Source organism: Urocitellus parryii, chromosome 4 (genome assembly GCF_045843805.1).
Source record: "Urocitellus parryii isolate mUroPar1 chromosome 4, mUroPar1.hap1, whole genome shotgun sequence".
Taxonomy (NCBI): Eukaryota; Metazoa; Chordata; class Mammalia; order Rodentia; family Sciuridae; genus Urocitellus; species Urocitellus parryii.
The window spans coordinates 106096921-106122163 of record NC_135534.1 but is presented as its reverse complement, the minus strand read 5'-3'; the positions used below and the strand labels follow the sequence as shown (position 1 = coordinate 106122163).

General features: G+C 50.7%; 3 protein-coding genes across 7 annotated transcripts; 1 reads left to right on the top strand and 2 right to left on the bottom strand.

The window, feature by feature from the left end:
* The first annotated feature begins 865 nt into the window (after window positions 1–865).
* Window positions 866–4829, top strand: Drc12 (dynein regulatory complex subunit 12 homolog). Of its 2 annotated transcripts, none has more exons than XM_026403508.2 (6): window positions 866–935; window positions 1105–1170; window positions 1622–1741; window positions 2372–2464; window positions 4285–4415; window positions 4689–4829. In XM_026403508.2, the coding sequence occupies exons 1-6, from the start codon at window positions 866–868 to the stop codon at window positions 4815–4817; spliced, it is 609 nt and encodes a 202-aa protein (XP_026259293.1). In that variant the 3' UTR covers window positions 4818–4829. The 2 variants fall into 2 exon arrangements, with proteins under 2 accessions (XP_026259293.1, XP_026259292.1); XM_026403507.2 differs by having other exon boundaries at window positions 4668–4829.
* A 971-nt stretch (window positions 4830–5800) lies between these two features.
* Nherf4 (NHERF family PDZ scaffold protein 4) lies at window positions 5801–9928 on the bottom strand. The gene is made up of 11 exons (XM_026403495.2): window positions 9913–9928; window positions 8958–8985; window positions 8749–8822; window positions 8229–8440; window positions 7778–7967; window positions 7532–7668; window positions 7089–7293; window positions 6739–6935; window positions 6426–6653; window positions 6082–6282; window positions 5801–5830 (listed from the first exon to the last, which is right to left on the bottom strand). The coding sequence occupies exons 1-11, from the start codon at window positions 9926–9928 to the stop codon at window positions 5801–5803; spliced, it is 1518 nt and encodes a 505-aa protein (XP_026259280.2).
* Window positions 9929–10752: 824 nt separating this feature from the next.
* On the bottom strand, window positions 10753–22913 carry Nlrx1 (NLR family member X1). 4 transcript variants are annotated; one of them, XM_026403448.2, is made up of 10 exons: window positions 22529–22913; window positions 20704–20826; window positions 20064–20133; window positions 19540–19628; window positions 18452–19071; window positions 17056–17877; window positions 13898–14493; window positions 13111–13197; window positions 12039–12290; window positions 10753–11625 (listed from the first exon to the last, which is right to left on the bottom strand). In XM_026403448.2, the coding sequence occupies exons 2-10, from the start codon at window positions 20771–20773 to the stop codon at window positions 11304–11306; spliced, it is 2928 nt and encodes a 975-aa protein (XP_026259233.1). In that variant the 5' UTR covers window positions 20774–20826; window positions 22529–22913; the 3' UTR covers window positions 10753–11303. The 4 variants fall into 4 exon arrangements, with proteins under 4 accessions (XP_026259233.1, XP_026259232.1, XP_026259234.1 ...); XM_026403447.2 differs by having other exon boundaries at window positions 22559–22913; XM_026403449.2 differs by having other exon boundaries at window positions 22593–22913.
* Between the last annotated feature and the right edge of the window lie 2330 nt (window positions 22914–25243).

The window sequence follows — 25243 nt, the reverse complement described above, 5'->3', positions numbered from 1 at the left end:
AAACTCTCTTAACTACCTGCTTCTGCATTATTTCCCTCAGACACTGTAAAATGCCTTTCTGAAGGGGAATATTCAGTTGTAAGTTTAATGTCCTCTTGCCAGTGGGATCTTGAGATGAAAACTGCCAGGATGGCCATGTCAGTCTTCTTCTATATCAGCACAACACTATGTACATCTATAATTCCTTACTCTCCAAATTGCAGGCAGCACCCACCTGGAAGTACATCTTAGCTAATCAGCTCCAAAGCCCTTTCACTTCAAAATATATTTAAGATTTTGGGAGAAGGGGAGAAGTGACCTTCAAGGATCTTTGTATTTTTAGCTTTGTGAGCTGACAGCCCATTATACCTTCCTTTGAATTCCGTGTTTTCCAGTTGCCTGGACAACATGTAGCCTCCAGAAACCCAACCTTCTGGTTCTCTGTCCTGCCCCTGAAGGAAGTTTGCCAGCCTGGATTGGTTTCCAGGACACAGGCTCCTCCTCAGGCTCTATCTGGGCCTCTCTCTGCCCTTCCCTGTGAGTGGGTCACTCCACAAGGAGACCCCACAAAGGCAAGAAAACATCCTATAGGTAGGAAAAGGTAGGGTGAGGATGGAGGGAAAAGGGAGCAAACTGGTACAGAGATTTATTTTCCCTAACAGAGGATTGGGAGGAATGACTTTTCTATATAGAGCAGCCCTTCCTGCAGACTCCAGCCCTGCCTAGGGTTCCCAGGAAACCAAGAAGTAAAGCTTCCAACAAGTGTGAGACAGACTTGAAAACTAGAATTCTAAATCACTCAAGTCTCCTGGTTAAGTCTAGGGGTTAGGAAAGCATTCCTATGTCTAGAACTATAAAGTCCCCCCTCCCTCAGGACAGCCAGGACATGCCACCTAAGACCAAAGAAAAAGGTAGGAAATCTGGGACACAGAAGAAGAAAAAGAACTTGAGTGTTGGTAAGTCACAGTGGGTACAGGTGGGACCCCTGCTTCTACATGTCCTATCAGGGAGGCACCCTTCTTTGGGTGGTCCTCTGATCTCATGAAGGAAAGTCCAGGGGTGGGGTAAGGTGGGGGTGGGACTGAGATTATGATAAGCTAAGGCTCTGCTGACTTGCCAGGGCAGATGTGGAGGCCGAGGCCAAGCACAGGCTGATGGTGCTGGAGAAGGAGCTGCTCCTGGACCACTTGGGTGAGAAGGGTGAAGGCTCTGGGGACAGCATAAGTGGCATTTCTGGGTCCTTGGGGGATCGAAGGGATAAGCACAGGGCTAAGCCAAATTCTAACCGGCCCCTAATGGAAAAGGACTATGGGGGGGGGGGCGGTAGGCAGTGAGGGTTGATGAGGGATGCTTCTTCCCAAATTCCCTGGCCGGGATCAAACCCAGGGCCTCATATGTGCTAGGCAAGGGCTCTACCACTGAGCTATGCCAACGTACCAGGGAAGCTATTTTCCATGGCCAGAATAGAGAAGGAGTTTTTCCTTCATAGTAATGAAGAGCCTGTGAGATTCTAGAGGAACAAACAGAGCAAAGGGCTGGAAGCCCTGCCACCAGTTCTTCAGGGGTGGGAAGAGCTTATCCAGCCCATGGGGACTGGTTGTGTCACAGCCAATCCTAAAGGCAGCTCTGCTGCTGTTCACAGCTCTGCGGAGGGATGAGTCCCGTAGAGCCAAGGCTTCCGAAGAGCTGCTGAAGCAAAAGTTGCAAGGGTTAGAGGCAGAACTCAAAGAGGCCCGAAGTGAAGAGAAGGCTATATATGCAGGTATGTGACGGGGTGAGCAGGTGGGCAGAAGACAAGGCCCTAAAAGAGGACAACCAAAGGGCCCCAAGGAAGCAAAGAATCCAAGGAAGATCCCTGGCATCCCAGGCATGCACCTTCCAGAATCCCTGATGCCATGTGTTGCTTTGTGGGGGTACAAAATCCAGTCATAGCCATTATCTCATTTATCCAATGAGAATAAGTGGAAAGAAAAGCTAGGTTCCTCATCCCAAACTGTATGGGAGAAGGCAGTTTGGTTTTCTGTTTTTTCTTCTTCTCCTTTTCTTTCTTTTTAAAAATCTGAACCATATCCTTAGTTCTTTCAATTTTTGAGGCAGGGTCACACTAAGTTGCCCATGCTGGTCTCTAACTTGTGATCCTCCTCCTGCCTCAGCCTCCTGAGTAGCTAGAATTACAGGCTTGCACTTCAGCATCAGGCAGGGGTCCGGTTTTCTATCCCTTCCCCAGATTTTCAGGGGTTTCCACCTTCTCAGCATCATCACAAGAAAAATTAAGAAGGTCCTTATGCTCCGGCCTCTCTGGACTAAGTAAAGTCTTCTCCATCTACAACTTTCCTTTCTCCATGTCTCCATGCCTACACGGCTTCCTGGCCACCCACTACCCCTGCTTCAGAGATGAGCCGCCAGCATCAGGCCCTGAAGGAGAAGTTGGAAACCCGCAGCAATCAGCTGGAAGAGGAAGTAAGGGGTCTTCGGGAGCAGCTAGGTAGGTTCCATCCAGGTCTTTTTCTCCAAAGGTCATTGACTAGGTCCAGATGGTTTTAGAGGGTCCTTCCTTAGAAAGCTGCAGTCTGTTGGTTGAATTTGAATTTAGATGCCTTTCTCTGGACTGTTCTCTGAGCAGAGAATTCAGGACAACAAGAAATTCTAAGATGTAAGTAAAGAAGCCCCAGTGATGGCACATGGCTGTAATCCCAGCTTCTCCAGAGGCTGAGGCAGGAGGATCACAAATACAAGGCCTCAGCAACTTAGTGAAACCCCGTCTCAAAATAAAAATAAAAAGTACTGGGGATGGAGCTCAGTGAGAAAGGGCCTCTGGGCTCAATCACTAGTACTAAACAAACAAACAATAAAAAAAACAGATGTAAGTAAAGAAAAGGTAGGTTTCAGGCTCAGGATGTAGTTCAGTGGTAAAACACTTGTCTAGCATGTGTGAGGCATTGAGTTCAATCAAAAGAAAGAGAGGGAGGGAGAAGGAAGGAGGAAGGGAGGAAAGAGAGGAAGGAAGAGAGAGAGAGGAATAAAGAAACACCAACAGAGAGAAGGTCTCATACCTGACTTCCCCCTTTGCTTAGTGTCTCCAAATTCAATGTTTATTCTTCTCCACTGCCTTGAATCTACATCTCTACTGAGCAAAACATATTCCCTAAATTAAGCTAACTTTTGTAATGAAACTAAGGAAGGGCTGAAGATGTGGCTCAAGCCATAGCGCGCTTGCCTGGCATGCATGCGGCCCTGGTTTGATCCTCAGCACCACATACAAACAAAGATGTTGTGTCCGCCGAAAACTAAAAAATAAATATTAAAAATTTAAAAAAAAAAGAAACTAAGGAAAATATTAGTCATTTACTTCTGTATCTTCAAGGCTAGCACCTGATAGGCCCTAAAAAACCACTTACTAAATAAATGAATAAGCTTTCCAAATAAGCAAAAAAAAAAAAAAAAAAAACAGGAAGCCTTTGCTTTCCTTTCCTCTTGCTTACAGGACAAAGTTGAAATATCTCAGCATAGCACATGAGTTCTTTCACAATTTTAGCCTCAAAGTTTTCTTTCGTTTCTTTTTTTCCTGCACGCGTGTGTGTGTGTGTGTGTGTGTGTGTTGCTGGGGATGGAATCTAGGGCTCATGCATGCCAGGCAAGCACTCTACCCCTTAGCTACATCCCCACCCTCAATTTTGTTTGCTTGTTTGTTTATTTGTTTAGTTGTAGATGGACACAATATCTTTATTTATTTGGTACTGAGAATCGAATCCAGTGCCTCACATGTGCTAGGCAAGCGCTCTACCACTGAGCCACAACTCAGCCCTCAAAGTTGTTGAGGTTTTTTTTTATAATCTTAAAATATTTTCATTTTCAGTTTAGCTATAGATATCCAAGAGCTGTTTATCTGTCATGTAGTCCCTAGGTTCCTTCCCCAATATTTGCCTTATTTCAATTTCAAATTCAACCAACATTTATAGAATACCTCTTGTATACCAGGCACTTTGCCTTCCATTTCACATTTAAGGGTCACAACATACATGAGGTTTGAAAGATTAAAAAATTGAGACTCAGAAAGAGACATATTTGACAATATACAAAGAGTAAGTAATGACCAGACTTTGGACCCATCTCCTGTATCAAGCCCTCTGCACTCTATCATACCTTGATGTATCTTCAGCTCTTTACTGGGACTGTAGGAAATTTGATGAACCTGGGGGAGTCTGGAATAATCCCACTCAAGGCGACCTTTTTAGTACCTTTGGAGACTGTTCAGGGATAGAGTGCCACCATTCTGTCCTCTCATCCTTCCCTTCTGTTCCCCAGAAATGTGCCAGAAGGAGGCTAAGGCTGAAAGGGAAGAGGCTGAGCAAGCCCTCAGAGAGCGGGACCAGACCCTGACTCAGCTTAGGGCCCAGGTGGTGGACATGGAGGCCAAGTACCAGGAAATCTTACATGTAAGCACTTCCCTCCAGGGCCCAGCTGCTCTAATACCCCAGCACTCCTCCATCCCCACAGCCCACAGCTAGTGTGATGACTAATAACCCAAGGGAAAGGAGAAGTGTCCCCAAGGAACACTGCTCTATCCTCAAGTTGGACAGAGTGGATACAGCTGTGCCTACCAGCGCAGAGTAAGAAATCCTTGCAAGCAAGGAAAGCTTACAAACCAACCTGGGGCAACCCTTATCTCCATCCTCTCTTCTTGGGAGCTGAAAGCCTGGTGTCTGCAGGGCAGCCTGGACCAGCTCTTGGCCAAACTGAGAGCTGTTAAGCCTCACTGGGATGGGGCCGTGCTGAGACTTCATGCCAAGCACAAGGAGCAGCTGCGCCAATTTGGCCTCAACCCTCTGGATCTTTGAGGCTGCCAGCCTCTACTCTCTGAGGCCCAGTAATAAAGTGTTTTAATGTTGAACCCAGCAGAGCTGTGGGCTGTGGTCTTTGGCAGAGAGGAGTTATCCCCATCCTCTGGGAACATCTCTACATCCTGAAGACTAAGAGGTGGGCTGGAGTTGTGGCTCAGCGGCAGAGCATTCACTTAGCATGTATGAGGCCCTGGGTTGAATCCTCTGCACTACAAAAAAAAATAAATAAATAAGTAAACAAAATAAAGGTATTGTATACAACTAAAAAATAAATATTAAAAAAAAAGACTAAGAGGTAGGAGAGAAATTTGACAAGGTCTCAATCCCTCTCCTACAGAACCTGGGTTTCGCCCTTTAATGAAACTGGGGAGTCTGGAATAATCCCACTCAAGACGACCTCTTTAGTACCTTTGGAGACTGTTCAGGGATAGGGTCTAGGGCCCTTGTGGTCCCTTTAAATCACCTCCTTTTGTCCCCATCTATAGAAACACAGGCAGCCAGATTCATAGAGAAAGTACATTTCTATAATAAAACCCAACAGTTACCAGATATCAGCCCCCACAGTCTAAGGCATCCATGGAGGGAGGGTATAGCTGTTCTCCACATTCTTGTAGCGTATTACACTGGAGTCATACTAGGGCAAGTTCCAGATGGCTTCAATCCATCCCCACAACTAGCCCGACAGCATCCCCTTCTCAGGCAGAACTTCATCCTTGGGACACATCTCTGCAAAGCTCCCACCTGGCATCCTCTGGAGTCTAGGCTCCTTCAGGGCCCTCCCTGAGGTCTCTGACCACACCCTTTCCTGGGAGGTATGCCATGGGAAGGGAGGGAGTCCCTGGCCATTCCTGTGATCGATGGTGTCCTAGACCTCTAGTTCCCACTTCTGGATTAGAGAAACCATCTCTGCTCCCACCACTTCAGGCTGCAGAGAGAAGTCAGGAGAACCACTTGGCAGAACTACGGCAAGCAGGGGTGTCCTATAGCAGATCTGAGTTCAGAGTCCAGTCCTACAGAGATAGAAGAGGGAGAAGGTCATTCTAAGGCTAGAAGAGTTCCTTTACCCTCCCCCCAACCTGCCCTGGAATGCCCAGTTATGGGACTTTTTTCATGGATTCTTCTGTCCTCACCTCCCATGACCTGAAGTCCCCACCTGTACACCCCACACTGTCACCTAGTAATCCTCCCAATCTATGTTTCTCTCTGGCTCCTCTCTGCCCTTCTCTGGTGGTTCACACCTCCATATGTCTCTTTTCCTTACCTTTCTAATCCCTGGGGGAATCCAGGCTTCCAAGCTCTGTTGAGACCTGGCTGCCAGCTTTAGGCAGAGGGGTGGCTTGGCCTCGGCCAGCTGCTGAAGCTTTTGCAAGCCATCATTTCCATCCACAGGATACCCGTTCACCTCCAGAACCATATCTCCCATTTGCAGCCCTGCCCGGGCAGCTGAACCTCCTGGGGTCACCTGGTGGTATAAAGGGCAGATGGAACACAGAACATCATGGATATGTTTGCTATGTGTTCTAGGACTCTGGGAGGGAGACAGAGGAAGGCTGTTCAGGAGGTAAATAATAGAAAGGATCCAAGATCCACGGGGGCATCAGTCACCTGGGAGACAAAAAGACAAGGCCGACTGGCCACAAAGCTGAGTCGGAAACCATAGCCGCCACCAGGCCCAGGGTACAGGAAGCGCTTGCAGGAGCCGAGAGGACCAGGAGGTATGGTTGTGTTTTCATCTGGTAGGTCCTCGGTCTCAACCAGAAAAGCTGAGCCAGTGTCTTGGGGGGAGGCAGCAGCTTCTGTGCACTTCAAGAAGAGGAGTGGGGATAGGCGAACCTAGACCAGCCGACAGAGCAAACCTGTCTCACCCGAGCCCTGTTGTATTCCTGCCCCCTCCCTTGCCCCGTCCCTCAGCGCGCACCATGCTGAAGAAGCGGTCAGCCTCACGGTCGACGACAATGAGGGAAACACAAGAACCCTGCGCCCGGATCCTGGACACTGTCTCCTCATGGCCCAGCCCCTCCACGCTCTCCCCAGCCACAGCCACCAACCGGTCCCCAGCCTGCATCCCGGCCTTCTCAGCTGGTAGTCCTGGGTCCACCTCCCACAGGAACTGTCCTGGGACACAGACATCCTCACTGTTCCTCTTCCCCTCACCTCCAGGGTGCACACCCAGGGAATAACCCTCAGCCCCTCCCAGGTGCACTGAGAAGTGAGCAAGTGCACACTCCAAGGCACACCTTCCCCATCCACCTGCAAGCTCCTACTCACCAAGGCGACCATTGAGGCCCTTCTCCTCCCGCAGAAGGAACCCAAAGCCCTGGGGCCCTTTCTCTAGGTGCAGACATCGAGGCTTGGCAGGCAGTGCCCAGCCTTCTGCCAGGGGTGCAGCTAGGGGCATTCCTAGCTGGCGACACTGTTCCTCCACTTCTGGCCCTGCCACCAGCAGGGTCACCTGCTCTCCACTCTGCAAAAGCTGTGGGGACCAAGCAGGGTGTCAGCATTACCCATTGGGTAGGGAGGGATGAGGTGGGCACCTCCTCACGGTACCCCCTCCCAAGGCACAGGAATGAGGCACTAAAAGGAGGGCCTGAAAGGAGGGATGGTAACAAACGCAGACCATCAGATTGGGAGGTTGGGTACATGGGGAGGAGCCTGCCACCTGTGATGGACCCAGCCAATGACTGGGGAGAGAGGGAAGTGGGCAGCCATACCTTCCTATTGAGTTGGTTGTGAGTAAACTTCTCCACACTGAGCCCATTCACCTCAAGCAGCCGAGCCCCTTGGGGCACCCCTGCCCGCTCCGCCGCTCCTCCCGCACTTAGCATCAACCAGAAAGGACCCTGAGCTCCTGGAAGAAAAAAACAAAAACAAAAAACCACCACAAGCTCCAGACTGCTACTTACCCAGAACAAGGACTGATTACCCCGCCTCCCCGCTCTCCCAGACTCTAAGCTCACCATGGGTGACACTGAAGCCAAAGCCACCTTCATCTTTTACTATGTGGCACAGCCGAGGCCGGACCCCTGAGTCTAGAACAGGACAGAGGTGGCCACTGTTCCCTTGCTGAACTCGGGCCACTTCATAAACATGCCTTGCCAAGACTGTCAGCAGAACCCGGGGACCACTGGCCCGGATGTGGCGCACCACCTAAATAGAGAGCACATCAGGATAAGGGCGATGGCCCCTCTTGCCAACTCCCAGGGCCTCCTGGGGACCTGTGTTATTCACCAGGGGAACCAGCTCTCTAGATGCATCCACCCTTCCTACCTGGGCACCCCTAAATCATAGGGTGTAGGTAGATTTATGGCCCTGTTGCTATAGTGCCCAGGGAGGAGGCTCACTGGCTTTTCCCCCTGAGATGCTGTGGAATGCTCTCCTTTACCACTGGGAGCCCCAGCCCAGCCTCACCACCACATAGTCCTCATGTTCCACGACATCACTGTTCACCGCCAAGATCAGGTCTCCTTCCTGGAGACCCTGGCGCTGGGCAGAGGAGCCAGGCTCCACCCTGCACACCACATGCCCAGGCCTGCCCAACTGGGGCTGCAGGTGGAAACCAAAACTCCTGCCCTCCTCTTTGCTCAGCAAACAGAAGCGAGGCCTCTTCAGGTTCCATGGATCTGGAGGGGAAGATGGACAGCAGAAAAGAGACAGGGAAGGGGAGCACAGCCCAAGTGCCTGATTGACCTGACAGCCCCGCCTCCTGCCAGGGCACTGGGCAGATGTCTACCCAGAGAGAGGTGCAGCACTGTGGCTGAACACCAAGTGGGCAGAGTGGCTGAGACAGAGGAAGCACTGACCCCCTCCTACCTCCACATAGTTACTGATATTAGAAGGAGGCAGAGTGGTTACCAAGGAGATGGGAGGCTGAATGGAGCTGTGGTATCTCCAGGGAAAGGCAATGGTTGCCAAGGGGTGAGGGAGTTACCAGAGCAGTCATGGTCTTCGGCCAGGGAGAGAACAGGATTGTCAATGCCCAGCTTCGGGTTAAATTTGAACTTTCTGCAAGGAGGCAGGGGAAGTGGTAGGAGAAGCTGGCAGCTGGACTTGAGTCCCAGGCTCAGGAGCTAATGGCATCTGAAGAGCTGCCCCACCTTCAGGTCATCCCTCCCCTTACCCAACCCTCAAGCCACTTACAGAGTTAAGGAGGCTGTGTCCTGAAGATCTACTGGACAAAGAAGTGGGTAAGAGGAGAGGCACATTCCTGCCCCCAGATGCCTCTGAAGCCAGATTTAAGATAGGTAGTTAGTGTAGCTAGGTAGCTAGGGAATGAGTCTGATAAAGAAAATGGAGCCCATAAAGAAAATGGAGTGCAATCTGAGCCCGTGGGGTCAGAACTACACCAGGGAGATTGAAATGTTAATGTCCCCAAGGCCCCAGGCCATCCTAAAGAATTGTTAGTGAAGCAGCTCCCAGCAAATAGGGAGGTGCTAATCAAATCACCCTAGGACCTTCCAGCCCAGATCACTCCTCCCCCACCCCATTGGCCCACCAGTTTTTCACCTTTTCACCTTCCCACCAGCATCCCCTCCCCCACAATCACAAGAAGGAAAGAGGAAAATAAGCCAGATAAAGGACAGGAATGTAGGGGGATAAAAGAAGACCTTAGATATAAAAGGGATAGGACCTCCCCATCCCATGGATTCCGCCTTTCTATCCCCTCTTCCTGGAGTGGGGTGGGGAGGGATGATACTTAAGCTTTTCTGGAAGCAAGGACTCAGCAGGGTAACCAGCTATATCACCTCTTCCACATTCATAAACTGAAAGGACTTAGGGAAACACCCAAACTCAGAGCTAGTGCTCTGCTCTGCTCCCAAAGTTTCACCTTCTTACTAAAGTCACACTTAAAGGGATGTCGTATATCCCTCTCCTTTTCCCTCCCCCCAAGTCTGTGACACATAAATCTGAGCATATCAGTACAGGGTGTGGACCAGGAAGACAAACATATCAACTCACCTCTTTCTTCTTCTTGACTTCTGTTTGCCTCAGGGCTGCAAGCCCCAATATCAAGTGTGCCCCAGTCCCATAGCCTCCAAATCAGGCCTCTCACTGCCCCCAAAGTCCCATCCCGCTATATCTCCCAGCCTCCTACCTGCAGCTGCCTCCATAGTTAGATCAGCAACCAGTGTTCAAGAGTAGGGACAAGGTCCATCGTAACCAGCTGATCCTCCCACCTGCCCCCTCCCAAGTCCCGCCTCCTTGAAGACGCTGTTATGGAAGCAATGGGGTAATGGTTAACGGAGATGAGACTCTTATCCTCTGGGAAGTGTTTGTTTCTCTTGCACCCATTCCTGGGCTTTAACTTTCTTTCTTTCTTTTTTCTTTTGGTCCTGGGCATTGAACCCAATGGTGCTACATCCCCAGTCTTTTAAATTTTTTTGAGACAGGGTCTCACCTAAGTTGCTGAGGCTGGCCTAGAATGTGGGATCCTTCAGACTCAGCCTCTATGACTCAGCCTCTGGAGTCTCTGGGCTTCAACTTTCTCCAGAGATCCTACAGCTGACCCAGTTGCTCCTCTGGACAGAGAAAGGTAGACTGCTGGTCACTGTGACCCCATGCCTGGGGGAAGGGTATGAAAAGGGTGATAGCAGTTTTATGGCCCAGCCTGGCCAATATCTTCTACATAGGTCCCTCCAGCCACTGCTGGCCTCAGAACCTAGAGTTGTGTCTCCTGCACCAGGTAGGTCATGTTCAGCTCCTACAACTGCAGCCCCTCATTCCCAAGGCCCCTGCATAGCAGGGACACAGTGTGAGTGAAGTATTTCCTGCTGGCCCCTCCAAAAACAAGGAGACACCTGCTGCCATCAGTGGGTTGTTAAAAGTGGCCTGTACAAAGTGGTCAGTAGTTTACCCAGAATGGCCAGGAAGAGTGCCCTTTCTTGGGAGCATCAGGTAAGGAAGAGAAGGCCACAATAGGTAGAAGACATGAGGCTTTTTAATAGCAGCAAGTTGGGTACACCTGGCCCTTGGGCCACCAAGCCATGGAACCAGTGTGATACAGAAGCATGTGTGTGAGGGAAAGCACCAACGTGAGGGCGTCCTCAGTGTCACAGTAAGCACAGGCAGGAGGAGAGGCCCTCCAGCACATCTCCTGAATGGCAACACCCCCAGCAGGGCAGGTTTAAGAAGTGAACCCTTTGGTGGTACAATCAGAGGCTCTCTGAGCAGAGAGAGAATCAAAATTGGTGGTGATGCCACAGGGCAATCTGGTCACCCAAATGCCACATCCTCAGTTCTTCTAGCCAAAGGGAGAGGAGACACACTCGATTTTTAAGACCGTGGTATCAATGGACCGTATTTGACCCTGGAAATCTAGACTTAGTTGGATATGTCCTGGGGTGGTGGCACCCCATGTAGCTGTGCCCATTGCTTTGTCACCAGCCTTGAAGGGATCATTCTAGAAGGAGTAGTACAAGCCGGGAGGTCATAGAGGAAGGGTTTTGGAGCCAGTGATCCCACAGCCGGGTCTCAGCTGCCACTGTCTCAGCTTCCAGGGCCTTTTAGCTGCTCCAGGAGGGCCCTGAACTCGCCCTCCACTCGCAGCAGCTGAGCCTTGCGCCACGGATTAAGGGTGGCACCTCGGCTGTCCTCGAGGTCCCGCAGCAGAAGCTCAAGGTGGCGCCGAACCCGGGCCGGATCCCAGCTGTTGAGGTTCCGCTGGACTTCACTGAGAATCACTGACCAGTACTCCGACACTGCTGTCCCCTCTGTCAGCGATGCCACAACCCGGGCCTTGCCTTCAGCAGTGCCTCCCAGGTCCCGAAGAACCTGGCGGCCCTCTGAGCTGAGTTCATTGAAGTAGAGACTAGCAGGAAAGAGAAGGGTAGACGTTCATCAGGGGTGTGGAAAGGAGGGCCCGGGGTGGATGGACAGTCAGGAGCCCCACAGCTCCTCCCCTACTGCCAGACATGATGGGGTAGGGGTCTGCAGCAAACTAGAGGAGGAGGGTGGTGGCCAATGGGAGGCAGGATTGACGTAAGAATTCAGCAGGACCAGTGACAACAGACCCCTAAGAGAAACGGTGGTAGGGAACAGGGGCAAGGTGAAAGCCAGTCACAAAGTGGGTGAACCAGCTCAGAACTGGGTTAACAAGGATCAGTCAGATTCCAGAAAGAAAGGACAGACACCAGGCCCAGAGCACTCCCTGAGGTAGGAAGAGCACAGTAGAGAGAGGAGACCAAGCGGCCAGGGACCTATGGGACCACGGGCAGGACTCACTGCAATAGCTCCAGTGAAGGGTGCTCCCAGGCAGCCTTGGCCAGGGCCAGGGCTGCTGTGTCACCAGCACCATTGTAGGCCACATTCAGCTCCTGCAGCTGCTGATTGCGATCCAGCTGGGCAGCCAGCAGCTCTAGCCCCTCATCCCCAAGGCCCGTGTGCAGCAGGGACAGGTGTGTCAGCGAGGTGTTTCCTACCAGGCCCTCCATCAGCAGGCTAACACCAGCTGCAGTCAGTGGATTGTTGGACAACCTAGGGCCACAAGCAACCTAAGGTTATAAGGACCCATTGCAAATGCCCTGTGCTGGGCTTTAAGACTTGGGCCTTAAAAGGGCACAACCTGGGGTGGAGACAAAACTGAATAAGAAAGTGTCGGCCCAGGAGAAGGAGACAGATAAACCCAGTTATAGTCCCTGCAGAGAAGGAAGAGTGGGGAAAGCTGGCTTCTCCTTTCCTCTCTCCATCCTTTCCATCTCCTATTCTCCATCATCCCTCCTTCCCACTCCCTCCCTCTTCTTCACAGTACTATTTCCCTTCTTCCCCCTTTCCCATCCTCTTCCCAGTCCCTGTTCTTCTTTCCCCTCTAGTCACACCATCCTTCTGTCCTTCCTTTCTCCTCCCTCCTTCACCTCCCCTTACTCCATCCAGAAATTGGAAAACCAGACATCTGGGGTCCTAGAAAATCAACCAACACCTTGAGAGCAGCTAGTGAGACTGCCCGGCATTACAGTCAGCCTTGTGGGGGAAAATACTGGGAGGGAATCCGTGACTCTGTCACCAGGCAACCAGCCTAGGTATTAGAGCAGCCTCCCTGTCCCCCGAGCTGACATTAGCCACCAGAGAGGCTTTCTTAGCACCTAGAACTCATGGCATCCTTCCCTTTGTCCTGTGGTTTATAATGGACCGGACTGGGGGTGGAGGGACAGATCAGGGCCTCAGCTCTCACCCCCTTTACTACAGCATGGGTGGGCCTGCGCCAGGTAAGTTGTAAGGCAGGGAGCTCGCCCTTGACCTGAGCTGGCCACCCACAATAGCCAGAGCCTCCCTCCAGCCCCTCTCCCAGGGCACTCACCTTAGGGTGGTAATTTGGCACTGGTCATGCAGTAGCAGATCTCGGAGGTCCCTGCAGGCCTCGGGGCCCAGGCTGTTGAGCTGCAAGCTGGAGCAGAAGGTGGCCAGAGGGGAGGTGAGAGGCCAAGAAGGGAGATCAGATGGAACGTTTCCATCTCCCGTGCCCCTTCCTCACCAGCCTGCCTCGTGCCATCCATACCTGCCCTTACTTCTTTTGTTGTTCCTATCCCTCCAACCACATCAGACTTCACCATCCCACCCTGCTACGGTCTGGGTAGTTTTTCCCCCAAGGGTTCATGAGTTGGAGGCTTGATCCTCAATATGAGGTGCTCAGGGGAGCAGAACCTTTGAGAGATGAGGCTTGGTATGAGGTTATTAGGTCATTGGGGTGCTCCTGGAGGGGATGAATGTTGGACTCAGAGAGTCAGTCCTCATGAGAGTGGGTTGTTGTAAAACAAGGCCACTCTATGCTCTCAGCCTCCTTTGCATACAGCTGTTTCCTTTTCAGCTCTTTTGCCGTGTTGCAAGGGCCAAAGAGGCTCTCATCAGAAGCTAAACCAAACCAGGTACCCAATCTTGGACTTTCAACCTCCAAAACTATGAGATGAGTAAATCTCTTTTCTTTATAAAGTACCCAGCCTCAAGTATTTTGTTATAGCAAGAGAAAGCAGACTTTCAGACTTTCTGGTCCTTCCTCAGTACCTGAGTACCTGTTTCCCTGGCAATTTCTCTTCCCCTCTTAAACTCCAATCCTCTCTTCATGCCTACACATGAGGATGGGTCCTTACCCCAACTTCCGAGCACGTAGAAAGACAGGCATGAGAGTGCGCAGGCCAGCAGGATCCAGCTGGCAGGAAGCTAAATTCACCTCATCCAGGGCATGTCTTCCACTGCCCAGTACAGCTGCCACCACTGTGCACTTAAGAGGTGTCATACGTACACCTGCTAAGTTGAGCTGGCGCAGGGAGCTGAGCACTTCAGCAGAGAAGCGCTGGTTCTGGAACTCATAGTGGAAGAAGAGGTGGTCAAGAAGCTCCGACGGGGGCAGCACCTGCCGGCCCAGTTTCCCCAGCTTCTTCTTGATGGCCTGGGCATTCTCCAAGGCATCCAGGTTCTTGATGGGGCAGCCAAGCTGAGCCAACACAGCACGGTTGTGGGCAGAGAGAAGGCCCCCCATGAATATGGGGAAGAGCTCAAAGACTTCATCCTCAGGGGGCTCATCGGGGTGGCGCCGGGGGCCCTCCACACCCAGGATACTGGCACCCATCTGGTCTAGAACGTCATCATTGTAGTAGTCCTCCTCTCGGAACATCTCTAGTACCATGGCCTGGGCCACTGCCTCCCGGCTTTTATCTACCATGCGCCCAAACACTCGTGGAACCACCTGGAAAAGAAGCAGGGGATGTTGCAGTGGCCTCCCATGAGTCTGTTCAGTCTTCAAGGTTCAGCTTAAGGTGCACCCAGACTGCTCCAGCCTCATGATCTCCCTGGAGGGAGCAGCACAATTTGTCTGATCACACTACCCCTTGCTACAGTACTCTCCAGGCTCCCTACTGCCTGCGTGGCAAACTCCAAGCATTTAGCGTGGAACATGAAACATTTCATAATCTGGCCTGTCTGACTTTTCCAGGGTCATCTCTCAAACATTTGTCTCATACACTCCAGACATTAAGAACTTTTTAATTTTTTCCAAGCACCCATCCATTTTCTAATTGTGAAAAGGAATGAGCATATACAGTTGTCCCTCAGTCTCCACAGGGGATGGGTTCGTGAACCCCTGTGGATACCCAAAACCCATGGACATTCAAGTTCCACATATAAAATGACACAGCATTTGCATATAGCCTACTTACATCCTCCTGCATACTTTAAATCATCTCTAGATTACTTATTATACTTAGTACAATGTAAAGACTATGTAAATAGTTGTTATAGTATAACCACGCTATGCAAATAATATGAAAAAAATACTTTTTTATTTTTTATTTTGAGATAGTAAACTATACTTTTATTTTTTACTTTTAGATAGGGTCTCGCTAAGTTGGCTGGGTTGGCCTTGAACTTATGATCCTCTTGTCTTAGCCTCTTGAGTTGCTGTGATTACAAGCAGGAAACATTGTGCCTGGCTAATGCAATTTTTTCTTTTCTTTTTTTGTACCAGGGATTGAACCCTGATGTGCTTAACCACTGAGCTACATCACCTAGCCCTTTTTTATTTTGAGACAAGGTCTTGCTAACTTGGTTAGGACCTTACTAAATTTGCCCAGGCTGGCCTTGAGCTTATGATCCCCCTGCCTCAGCCTCCCATCGCTGGGATTACACATGCCTAGCTCCAAATAATTCCAACCTGTAGTTAGCTGAGTCCATGGCTGTGGAACCAGTGCATGCAGAAGGCCAGCTATATTATGCCATTAGTTTGAGATTGGGATAGGTGTTAAAAATACATTACCTTCATTTTCTAAACATTTTTTTAGTTGTAGATAGACACAAACCCTTTATTTCTAATTTATTTTTATGTGGTGCTGAGGATTGAACCCAGTGCCTCACACTCATTAGGTGAGCGCTCTGCCACTGAGCCGCAACGCCAGCCCCTATATTACCTTCTTCAACGTCCTCATTATTACAGCAATTAAAATATAAAAATATAAAAATTTAAATATTAAAATATAAAAATGGCTGGGATGCCCCGTGCACTGGCACATGCTTATAATCCCAGGAGCTCAGGAAGCTGAGGCAGGAGGATCATGAGTTCAAAAACAGCCTCAGCAGTGGCAAGGCACTAAGCAACTCAGTGAGACCCTGTCTCTAATTAACAATGCATAATGGGGCTCAGGATGTGGCTCAGTGGTCAAGTGCCCCTGAGTTCAATCCCTGGTACCAAAAAAAAAAAAAAAAAATGGCTATGATGTGGCTCAGGGGGTAAGCATCCCTGGGTTCAAGCCTCAGTATTAAAAAAAAAAAAAAACAGAAAAAACAAAAATGTAACACTTACTGATGATCTAACCAGGGCTCTGCCTTCTCAAGACTAGTTGCTAACATGTTCCTAGAAAACCAGGATTCCCCAGCAAGGGACCATGGCCTGACAGAAATATTCCTAATACCATCAGAATGGTTAGGCAAAAAGAGCAGAGGACTCAGAATCACAAAACCCCGAACTCATATCCTAATTATTCTACTTGCTGAGTGTCCTGGGACAAGTTCCTTCTCCTGTCTGAGCCTCAGTTTCCTCACTTAAAAAAGAGGCCACAATAGTCGTTCATTTCCAAGGTTGAAAATGAAAAAAAAAAAAGCAAGAACCCTGAGGAAGTGCCGGGCAGACCTCAGCAGAGTGGCTCCTCCATCCCTCAGGAACTTCCTGCCTCCGCCCAGTGCCCAGTTCCCCACCAGCCCTCAGGCCTGACACTTGATTTCTGGAGCAGACCTGCACCCAGCATGGACTGTCCTAAACCAATTACAGATGCCATTCATCCTCCCAGTATAAATGAATAAAATGGCATCTGCTTTATAAACCTGTCTCGGTGATTTAGTTTGGATGAGTCATCGCTCCCTGAGCCTAATCACCTTTGGGGAAAGAGATACAATGGAGTTTCTGGGTCTACAAAGCGAAGGACAGACCATGAACTCTAGTGACCCCTGCCTCACAGCAACAAAGACTAGGAGAAGTGCAGAATGGAAACTTGTTAGGAATCCTGTAGGATTGTTATTAGGTCCCTATGCCCTCAAATTCCACCCTCCAGCCCCCAAGCCTTCCCCAGACTGTGTCTTCTCTTTCCCTGTTCCTTAGGCCCCAACTGCCCAGAGCTGAACCAGAGCCCAGCAGAGGATTCACACCTGTGTAAGAGGCAGCACTTTCCTCCTGGGAGAGGGGAAGGGGTGAAGGGGGAGCCATGAGGCACACAGGATCCTGGGGAGGGAAGGAGCAAGGGTCGGAGCTCAGGGCTGTTACCTTGAGCAAGTTGAAGAGCACAGGCAGAATCCGCAGGGGCAGCAGCTTGGCTACAATGCCCAGTACCAGGCTGACGTCCTCTCCCACACGGCCCACGACCTCAGTCACTTCCTTGCCCACCCGCTGCAGGGTCGTCTTATGCAAACCCAGCACAATGTAGAGGGCAGCCAGGTATTCCTGCATGGCAGGCACGGTGAACACGAATGTGCCCAGATGGCCTGGCTCCACGCACGGGGCCAGGAAAAACCTTAGGGCATCCCGACGGAAGACGTGCAGCAGCTGAAACTCCTCCTCTGTCTTGATGCTAGCCTCCAGGCAGCCTCGGACATCCTCTTCAGAGAAGTAGGTCTTGCGGGAGGACACCCCTTGATAGGCCAACTTGCCCATGGTTCGGGCTGCATAGGCCATCAGGGACAAATTGGAGGGGTCAGTGCTCTCCAGCGTTTCTCCACTGAAATTGAGGCGCAGGAAACTGGTATAGATGCTTGTGAGGGTCTGGCCGGCAGGTGTGGGGGCATGCAGGAAGTGCAAGGTGGCACAGACAAGCCAGCAATAGGAGGGCAGGAAACAGGCGGCGGCAATCTGGTGGTGCCCTTCCAGATTTCGGGAGAGCATCTGTACCAGGTTGTCCCGCTGAGCTGGTGTGGCTGAGACACCGGCACCCCCAGCGCCATCCCCACAGTCTGGCTGGTTGAGACGGAGCTGGAAATAGAGCTTTTGCAGGTTGGTGTCAGAGAAGCCGCAGATCTCGCCATATCGGCCCACATACTTGCTGGGGATGCGGCCAATGGCAGAGGGGCGGGTTGTCACCAGAATGCTGGCCTGGGAAGGGCATGATTGAGAGTTAAGAAAGACCTGAGGAGTCTGGAGCAGTGGTCCATACCTGTAATCACAGAGCCTCAGGAGGCTGAGGCTGGAGGATCTCAGTTCAAGGTCAGCCTCAGCAACTTAGGAAGACGCTGCCTCAAAATTTAAATAGAACTGTGGATGTAGCTCAGTGATAAAGAGTCCCTGTATTCAATCCTCAGTAACAAAAAAGGAAGGAAAGACAGACAGACTTTAGGGCCTGGATGGCCTCAAGGCCCTGAGGACTGAGTGTCCAAGGATGAAGGGGACAATGACTACAAATAACTATAACAATTACTGAGCATCAATATGGTCCCAGGTATTATATGCAGCATCTCATTAGATCAGCACAATTCAAGGACAGAAGGAAACAAAAGCTAAGGGAAGTTAGTGACTTGCTTGGGATCATAGAACCGGGAAATGAAAGGGCTAGGATTTGAACTAACCTAGTGCCTACCCTACCCAAGAAACATGTGGGCCCAGGACACAAAACTCCTTAGGGGGCAGGCCAAGGGACAGCAGTGGAAAGATGTGGTAAGGGACCACCTACCTCAGGCAGCATGTATTTGCGCAGCAGGTTGACCATGATGGCAGCTGGTGCCCCTGGTTCCTCGGGATCACTACAAAGCCCCGTACCAGCCAAGCGGAAGTCAAGGTTGAGTCGCTCCAAGCCATGGAGCACAAACAGCAGGCGGGACCCAGCAGTAGTCATCAGGGGCAGAACCTCCTTCAGGGGAGTATAGCGCTGGGCCACAAGTTGGCACAAAGAGGTGGGGGTAGGGCCCAGGGATGACAGGTCTTCACAGGAGAAGGGGATGAGTAGCTCAAAAGCTGGCAGTCGCCCATAACACCAGTCCAGGACCATTTTGCGAACCAATGTGCTCTTGCCTGTACCCACTGTCCCATAAAGCACTACTGTCTGTACCCTGCGCCCACAGGCATCCGGGTCAAAGAGCTGAGACAGGGCCAGTGCAGGGAGCCCAGCTGAGGGTGGCTGATGCTCCTGGGCCAGCCCTGCAGATGGGAGAAGCAGCTCATCAGGGGTGCTCTCACGAATCACAGGGTCAACATGGACTGTGTCTAGTGCAAAGGTTGGACCAAACTGGCGTTCCTCCCTGGGCAGCCGGATGAACCACTCAGCCAGATTCCTGCGGTGCCGCTGGATAGCTTCTGGATGGGAAGACAAGGGACATGGATCAGGGAAAGGGGCAGGAGATGCTGGAGCTTAGGGCCAGTCAGGGGTGGTAGGTCTAGCTGGGGAGTCAAAACACAGCACCCAGAGATGCTGAGGCCAGAATGCTGCTAGATTCACCAGACTCCCTCCGAAAATGCAGATTGTCTGGAAAGTTTAGAATACCTATGGCAGAAAATGGAGAACTTCCAGACAAATAATGCGAGCCTAGCTTCATGGTTATCTGTGCACAACCCTACTCTGGCTGCTAGAGCCAGGATCAGATGAGGTAGGGAGAGTGTCTCTCCAAGTACTTTATACATGGTAAGTATGCACTGTGTGAGTGTTGCAGGAAGGGATGCACACACAGAGGGACCACTACTGGATGGCAGTGGATCCTGCTTCTCCTTCTAATGCCCTCTTCCTTTGTCCCCCTCTCTCCAGCAGGATCCCAGACAATCCTTTACCAGCTGCAGAGATGCTCCGGAACACCTGTCCATGCCTTCCTGATGGGGAAGCACTGTCCACTGAGCTTCCATGGTGGCGTATAAAGGCCCTGGGAGTGAGGAGAGGAGATGGGTTGGGGCCAGAATACAGAGCTCAGTCCCTGCACAAGCTCTGAGTCCAGGCCAGTCTGCACTGCTGGACTTCCAGCTTCCTGAGATACTGGACATCCAAGAGCTAGTCTAACTCTTGCTAGGGAGACTCCCCGCACAGGTACTGGGGATGTGACCCTGGCCCTCCAGCCCCCACTGCTGACCATCACCCTGGAACCCAGGTTGGCCCCTGCCAGATCCAACCACTTCTCACAGGTCTCCACTCCTCTTCCACTATGATTTCTACCTAGATGATCTAAGCCAACTTCTGTACTCTCCCCGCCCCCAGAAGCCCAACCCCCTCTGTCAGCAGATCAAGCTAGCACCACGTCCTGACCCTTCCCAGTCTCCAGGGCAAGCTCAGATACATCTAAGGCATGACACCCAGGCCTCACCTAAGGGGTCCAAGGGGACGCTCCCCTTTAAGGGGCCAACTCCAGTGTGTCAGGAAGGGGAGACACTCATCTACAGAGAGAAGGAAGCAACAACACCTACAGAAACTATGCACATTTTCCCACCAATACCACAGACCCCATGTCTATACCAAATCCCCCCTTATTTGCTCTTAAAGCAGCTGTACTGCCCATTTTTAGAAGTTATTATGCAATTTTATATTTCATTATATGATTGTTTGATTAACATTCATAGAGATCAGGAATTACATCTGTTTTTGTTCACAATTATATACCTAAAATTTAACCCAGGATCTGGCACATGGCCAGCTCAACAAATATCTGCTGAATGCAAAATGAAATCAGACAAATATTCCTGGATTTATGCAGCTATAAGAGGCCCTGGAAAATCATCTAGTGCAGCTCCCTTACTTTAGGATGGGGCAAAAGGAAGTTCAGAGAAGTGAGGTAACATGCCCAAGGTCAACAGCTACAGAACCACAAGTGAACTAGATCACTTGGTATCTGGATTCCAGCTCTCTTGGAGACACCATCAAGACCCTGAAGAGGAAGGGAGAGGTAAAAAAAAAAAAAAAGAAAAAAAGAAAGAAAGAAAGAAAAGAAACCCCAGCTTCCTGCTTACCTGGTGGCTGAGATGTTCTTCCCAGACCAGAGTACCAAGAGGCTCTGGGCAAATAGCAGCCCCACCTCATCCTGGGAGAGAAGGTCAGAGCCTGGGAGACTTACCACCTGCTCTCCAGTTCCCCTGCAAGAAGACTAGTGTAAATGCATTGCCACCACCCCACCTCAATCCTCCCGCACCCCTACTCCATGCCAGTTAAGGAGGGACCACCTCCCAGGAGAGTTCAGCCTTTCCAGATGTCAGCACCATAGAAGCCCTGACCAGCTTCAGCTCTCCTCCCTGAAAATACCACCACAGTGATCCCATTTTATCTCCTACCACCTCTTGCCTCTTCCCTGAGGCTTCACAAACACCTTTGTCCTAAGTTCCAGACCCCAATAATCTGCTTTTAGGTATCTTCCCCCACCCCTTGACTACTAGCAAGCTTACATAGGAGTCCCATGTTCATTTTCAGTAGCTTTTCTGGGCCTACATTTCCCAGTAATCATTATCCACTCCCTTCTGCCTTTGTTCCCTAGCCATCAGGTCCTTTTAGCTGAGTTTTAATGGTTTTATCATTTTATCTTCTCTGTGACTTTTATGTAAGCTGTCTTTGAGGCTGACATAAATAATAAATGAATGAGTGAACGAACTTCCTATTTGGCATCTCCAAAAGGATATACGGCTGCTGCTTCAAATTCACCCAGGCAAAACTGAACCATCATTCCCCTGTCCTTTGAGTGCTTTGCTACAGATCTTCCCAAATGCTGGATTTACACTGGATTTACTTCCCTCACCCCCCTCAAATCCTGCCTCCCATGCCCCTCCAGGCAGTGGGAAGAGTTACACCAACTCCTCCCAACTGCTTTGCCTTCTAGTTCTCTAATGCATCATCCCAGAGTTAACTGGGACCTCCCAGGATCTACAGGACTCCCATCTTCTCATGGCCTTTCTAACTTCAGTTTCGCCCATTCCAACCCCTTGTTCCAGGTGCTAATCACCTTCCTAAAGTCTAGGTTAACTTAAAACTGGTCTATTCAAGCTATTTCTCTAAGCTTGCCCACAGTGGGCACCTCCTTGCCCTGGCTCACTTTCCTAACTTGGTTCATACACGTTCCTCAGCTTGGAATGGCTTTTCTGTTTTTTCAGAATCCCATCCAATCTTTTTTCTTTTTTGCCTAGGGGGCGCTCTACCACCAAACTACCTTCTCCAGCACTTTATATTTTTTGAGATAAGATCTCGCTAAATTGCCCAAGCTGACCTGGAACCTAGGATCCTCCTACCTCAGCATCCAAACTTATTAAATTGTTCGGATTGCAGCCATGTGTCCACCGCACCCAGCCAGAATTCCACCCAATCTTAAGATTCTGCTCAAAGATTATCACTCCTGAGAAGTCCTTCCTGAGCCCTAACCTGCAACCTGCTCCTGTGTGGCACCTGGTCTCCTTCCCTAAGATCAGGGGAGGGTTCACTTAGAAGGGGCTGCATTGGGCGACCTTCCTCAGCAGGGCCAACCAGTGCAGGAGCTGGCTGGGGTGTTGACTGGGCTCAAGACAGGAATTCCAGGGACTGGAGAAGGGTTAAGGGAGAGTCCTTGAAACCTGGGGAAGCTCTGGGTTAGCGTTAGATCCAGGGCCACATAGGACGCGAGGAAGCTTGAGGGGAGACAGTTCTCTAGTGATCATCCAGGTCGGCAGGACAGTATTTAAAAAAAGGGGGGGTGCGGCAGGAAAAGAATACGGACAGTATTCCCATAAGTCCAGAGGTGCCCCACCAGTCTGGGTCCCAAAGAGGGCAACTAGTATCAGGTGGCTGCGGAGACTGAGGAGAAAAAAGGACACATGCCCCCATTCGGCGACCCAACTCCGTTTTTACTTGTTTCCGACCGCGAACTCCCAGTGACACTTGCCGGTCCCGGCTCCCGGTCCGCCCTTGCCGGGGCCAAGCGCAGCGGCCCAGCCGGGGTCGGAGGGGCGCTCGAGCCAACTAGGCCTTCACCCGCGCCTGGTCACCGCGGCCCGGCGGGACGGACGCCGGCGTCTCCAGCTGGCTCCCAGAGTCCCAGGCTCGCTGGATGCGACGCGGCGCTGTGCTTCCTGCCCGCCTCCGCCCGCCTGCTAGGAGCCCCGCCCGCCCTGGCATCCCCGGGTAGCCGGGACCTGAGCAGGCGAGCAGAGGCGCTAGGGCTGCGGGGTCCTGACGGAGGAGGCCCTTGAGAGCGGCGCGCAGGGCGGAGACTCTTGCCCCACCCAGCCTGCCCCCGCCCCCTCCGTGGGCACAGCTCTCAACCCCCGCGAGCCCTGAAGCTGTCCTGCCCCCTGCAGGTCCCAAGCGCTAGTCACCCTGCCCCCTGCAGGTCCCAAGCGCCAGTCACGTCCAATGACCTCATTAACCACCTCTCAGGCTGGGCTTGTTGATTCGCCCATTTTACAGACGAAGACCCTGAAGCTCAGAGGGGTGAAATGACTTGTGCAGGTTGATCCACTGTAAAGCACAGGAGACAGAACAAGCCGATGGATCCTGGGTCCTCCTACTTCCCCCCAGGGACTTCCTGAGAACCTCATCCCCAGGGATTCTTTCCCTTCTCAGCCTAATTCCAGGCAGAGACCTGAGCCCTTCCCAGCTCCTCCCTTTTATATCTGGCCCTCTTCAGGCCCCAGACCTCTGTATGTGACTTCTGGTCATTTTGATCAGGAAGGAGGAAGAATTGTGGCTGGTGGACAGTTCCCACCCCAACCAGCAAATCCTGTCTGACATCCCATCATGGTTTAGCTCTGGGGCTTCCGGGTCCTCTAAGCCCTTATCCCTTATACTTGTGCTTCCACAGGAGGAACACCCAGGACTCACCTAGTTCACAGGAAGAACCACCCATTGCCTTCAGCCAAGGCACACCTCCAGATGCAAACATAAGTGTGCAATATGCACAGAACAGATATGTGCAACAAGGAACTCCTGAGAGGCTCCCCAGGGTAGGAATGGGAAGAAGGCTTTGTGGTCTACCCCCTGGAACAACTGAAGACAGTGTTGATATTTCATGTAGATATTTGTCCATTCATTGAACAGCGGTATTGAATTAGTAGTAAGCACCTCATCCTCAATTACCTGGCCCAGCACTAGGCCCTGGGCTATCAGTCAGAAGAAGGCATGCAGGGGCCAGACCAGTATGTTCACAAATGATGTACTTCAGAGGCAAAGTCAAAGCATCAGGAAAACATGAAAGAGGAAGTTACTAACTGCTTCTGGCAGAGGAGGTGACATTTGAACTGGATGTTAAAAAAACAAGTCAGGAAAGAGACCAGCATTACAGACTGTGGGGGAAATAGCATACTTGCACGAGAAGTTCTTTAAGGGGAGTTGAATGGAACAGGGAGAGGGGAGGTAGAACAGCCCTATGAATGTTCTCAGGGGTGATATTTTCCTGGGAAACTCCTCTAGTATCACTCCACTTACCTACTCATGCAAGGCAGACTGTCACCTGGATATAGCTCAGAGCAAGCTGCTCCCCTCCCCCAAGGGTATGACAGGCATATAGGTTTTATTAATAACATATAATTTGGCCCCTTGTAGACAGAAATACCATGAATCATGCTGTGGGCAGGTCTTTTCTTGTCTGGCCTCAGGATGGAATGCCAGGTGCTCTAAGAACCACGACATGGAGAACTGCCTTGGTCAGCTCTGCCCTCCAGTACTCTGCCTAGGCCCTGACACAGAGAAGGTGGTTGTGTTAATGAACATGATCGATGAGTCCTGAAAGGTGGGCTTTTAGGGAAAGAGGACTCATTTGCAAACCTACCTACATGAGCAGGGTACATTTATGACCCAATGCAGCAGGTTACTGGTACTAGTGGGAAGCATAGCAGATGGGTCACAGTGGAAAGAGCACAGGGTCCTGAGAGCTTGCTCTAGTCATTTCTCTTAATCTCAGTTTCCTTTTCTATAATAGGAGGAGATGAAACTGCTTATCTGAGATACCTCACAGAGTTGCTATAGGAATCAAAAGAGCTTCTTTTGCAAATATATATACCAATCCACAAATGTTCTCTGGGCCGAATGACCCTTGAAGTGTCCAGAATGTTTGCCTTCTTTAGCTCCTGAAGGAATTATAAGTATATGAATTTATGAATTTTTAACCCTTTCAGGAGTATTTGCTACTACTGAGCTATATCCCAGACCTTTTTAATTTTAATTTTTAAACAGAGTCTTGCTAAGCCTGGCCCTGAGTTTACAATCCTCCTGCCTCCACCCCCTGAGTTGCTGGGATTACAGGTATGTGCCACCATTCCCGGATAAGATGAATACCTGACACTGACACTTGATGCCTTTCGACTTGTAAGGAGCCATCTATTGGCATCACTCCAGGGATAAAGGGAGTCTCCAGAATGTCTCTGAAATCTAAGGAGAATTCCAGGAAGTAGGATATATTCCCATTTCCCACTCTTGCCCCAAACTATAAAAGAAATGGTTAAAGTGGCCATCGTAATGCATGCCTATAATCCCAGTGACTTGGGAGGTTGAGGCAGGAAGATCACAAGTTCAAGGCCAGCTTGGGCAACTTCACAA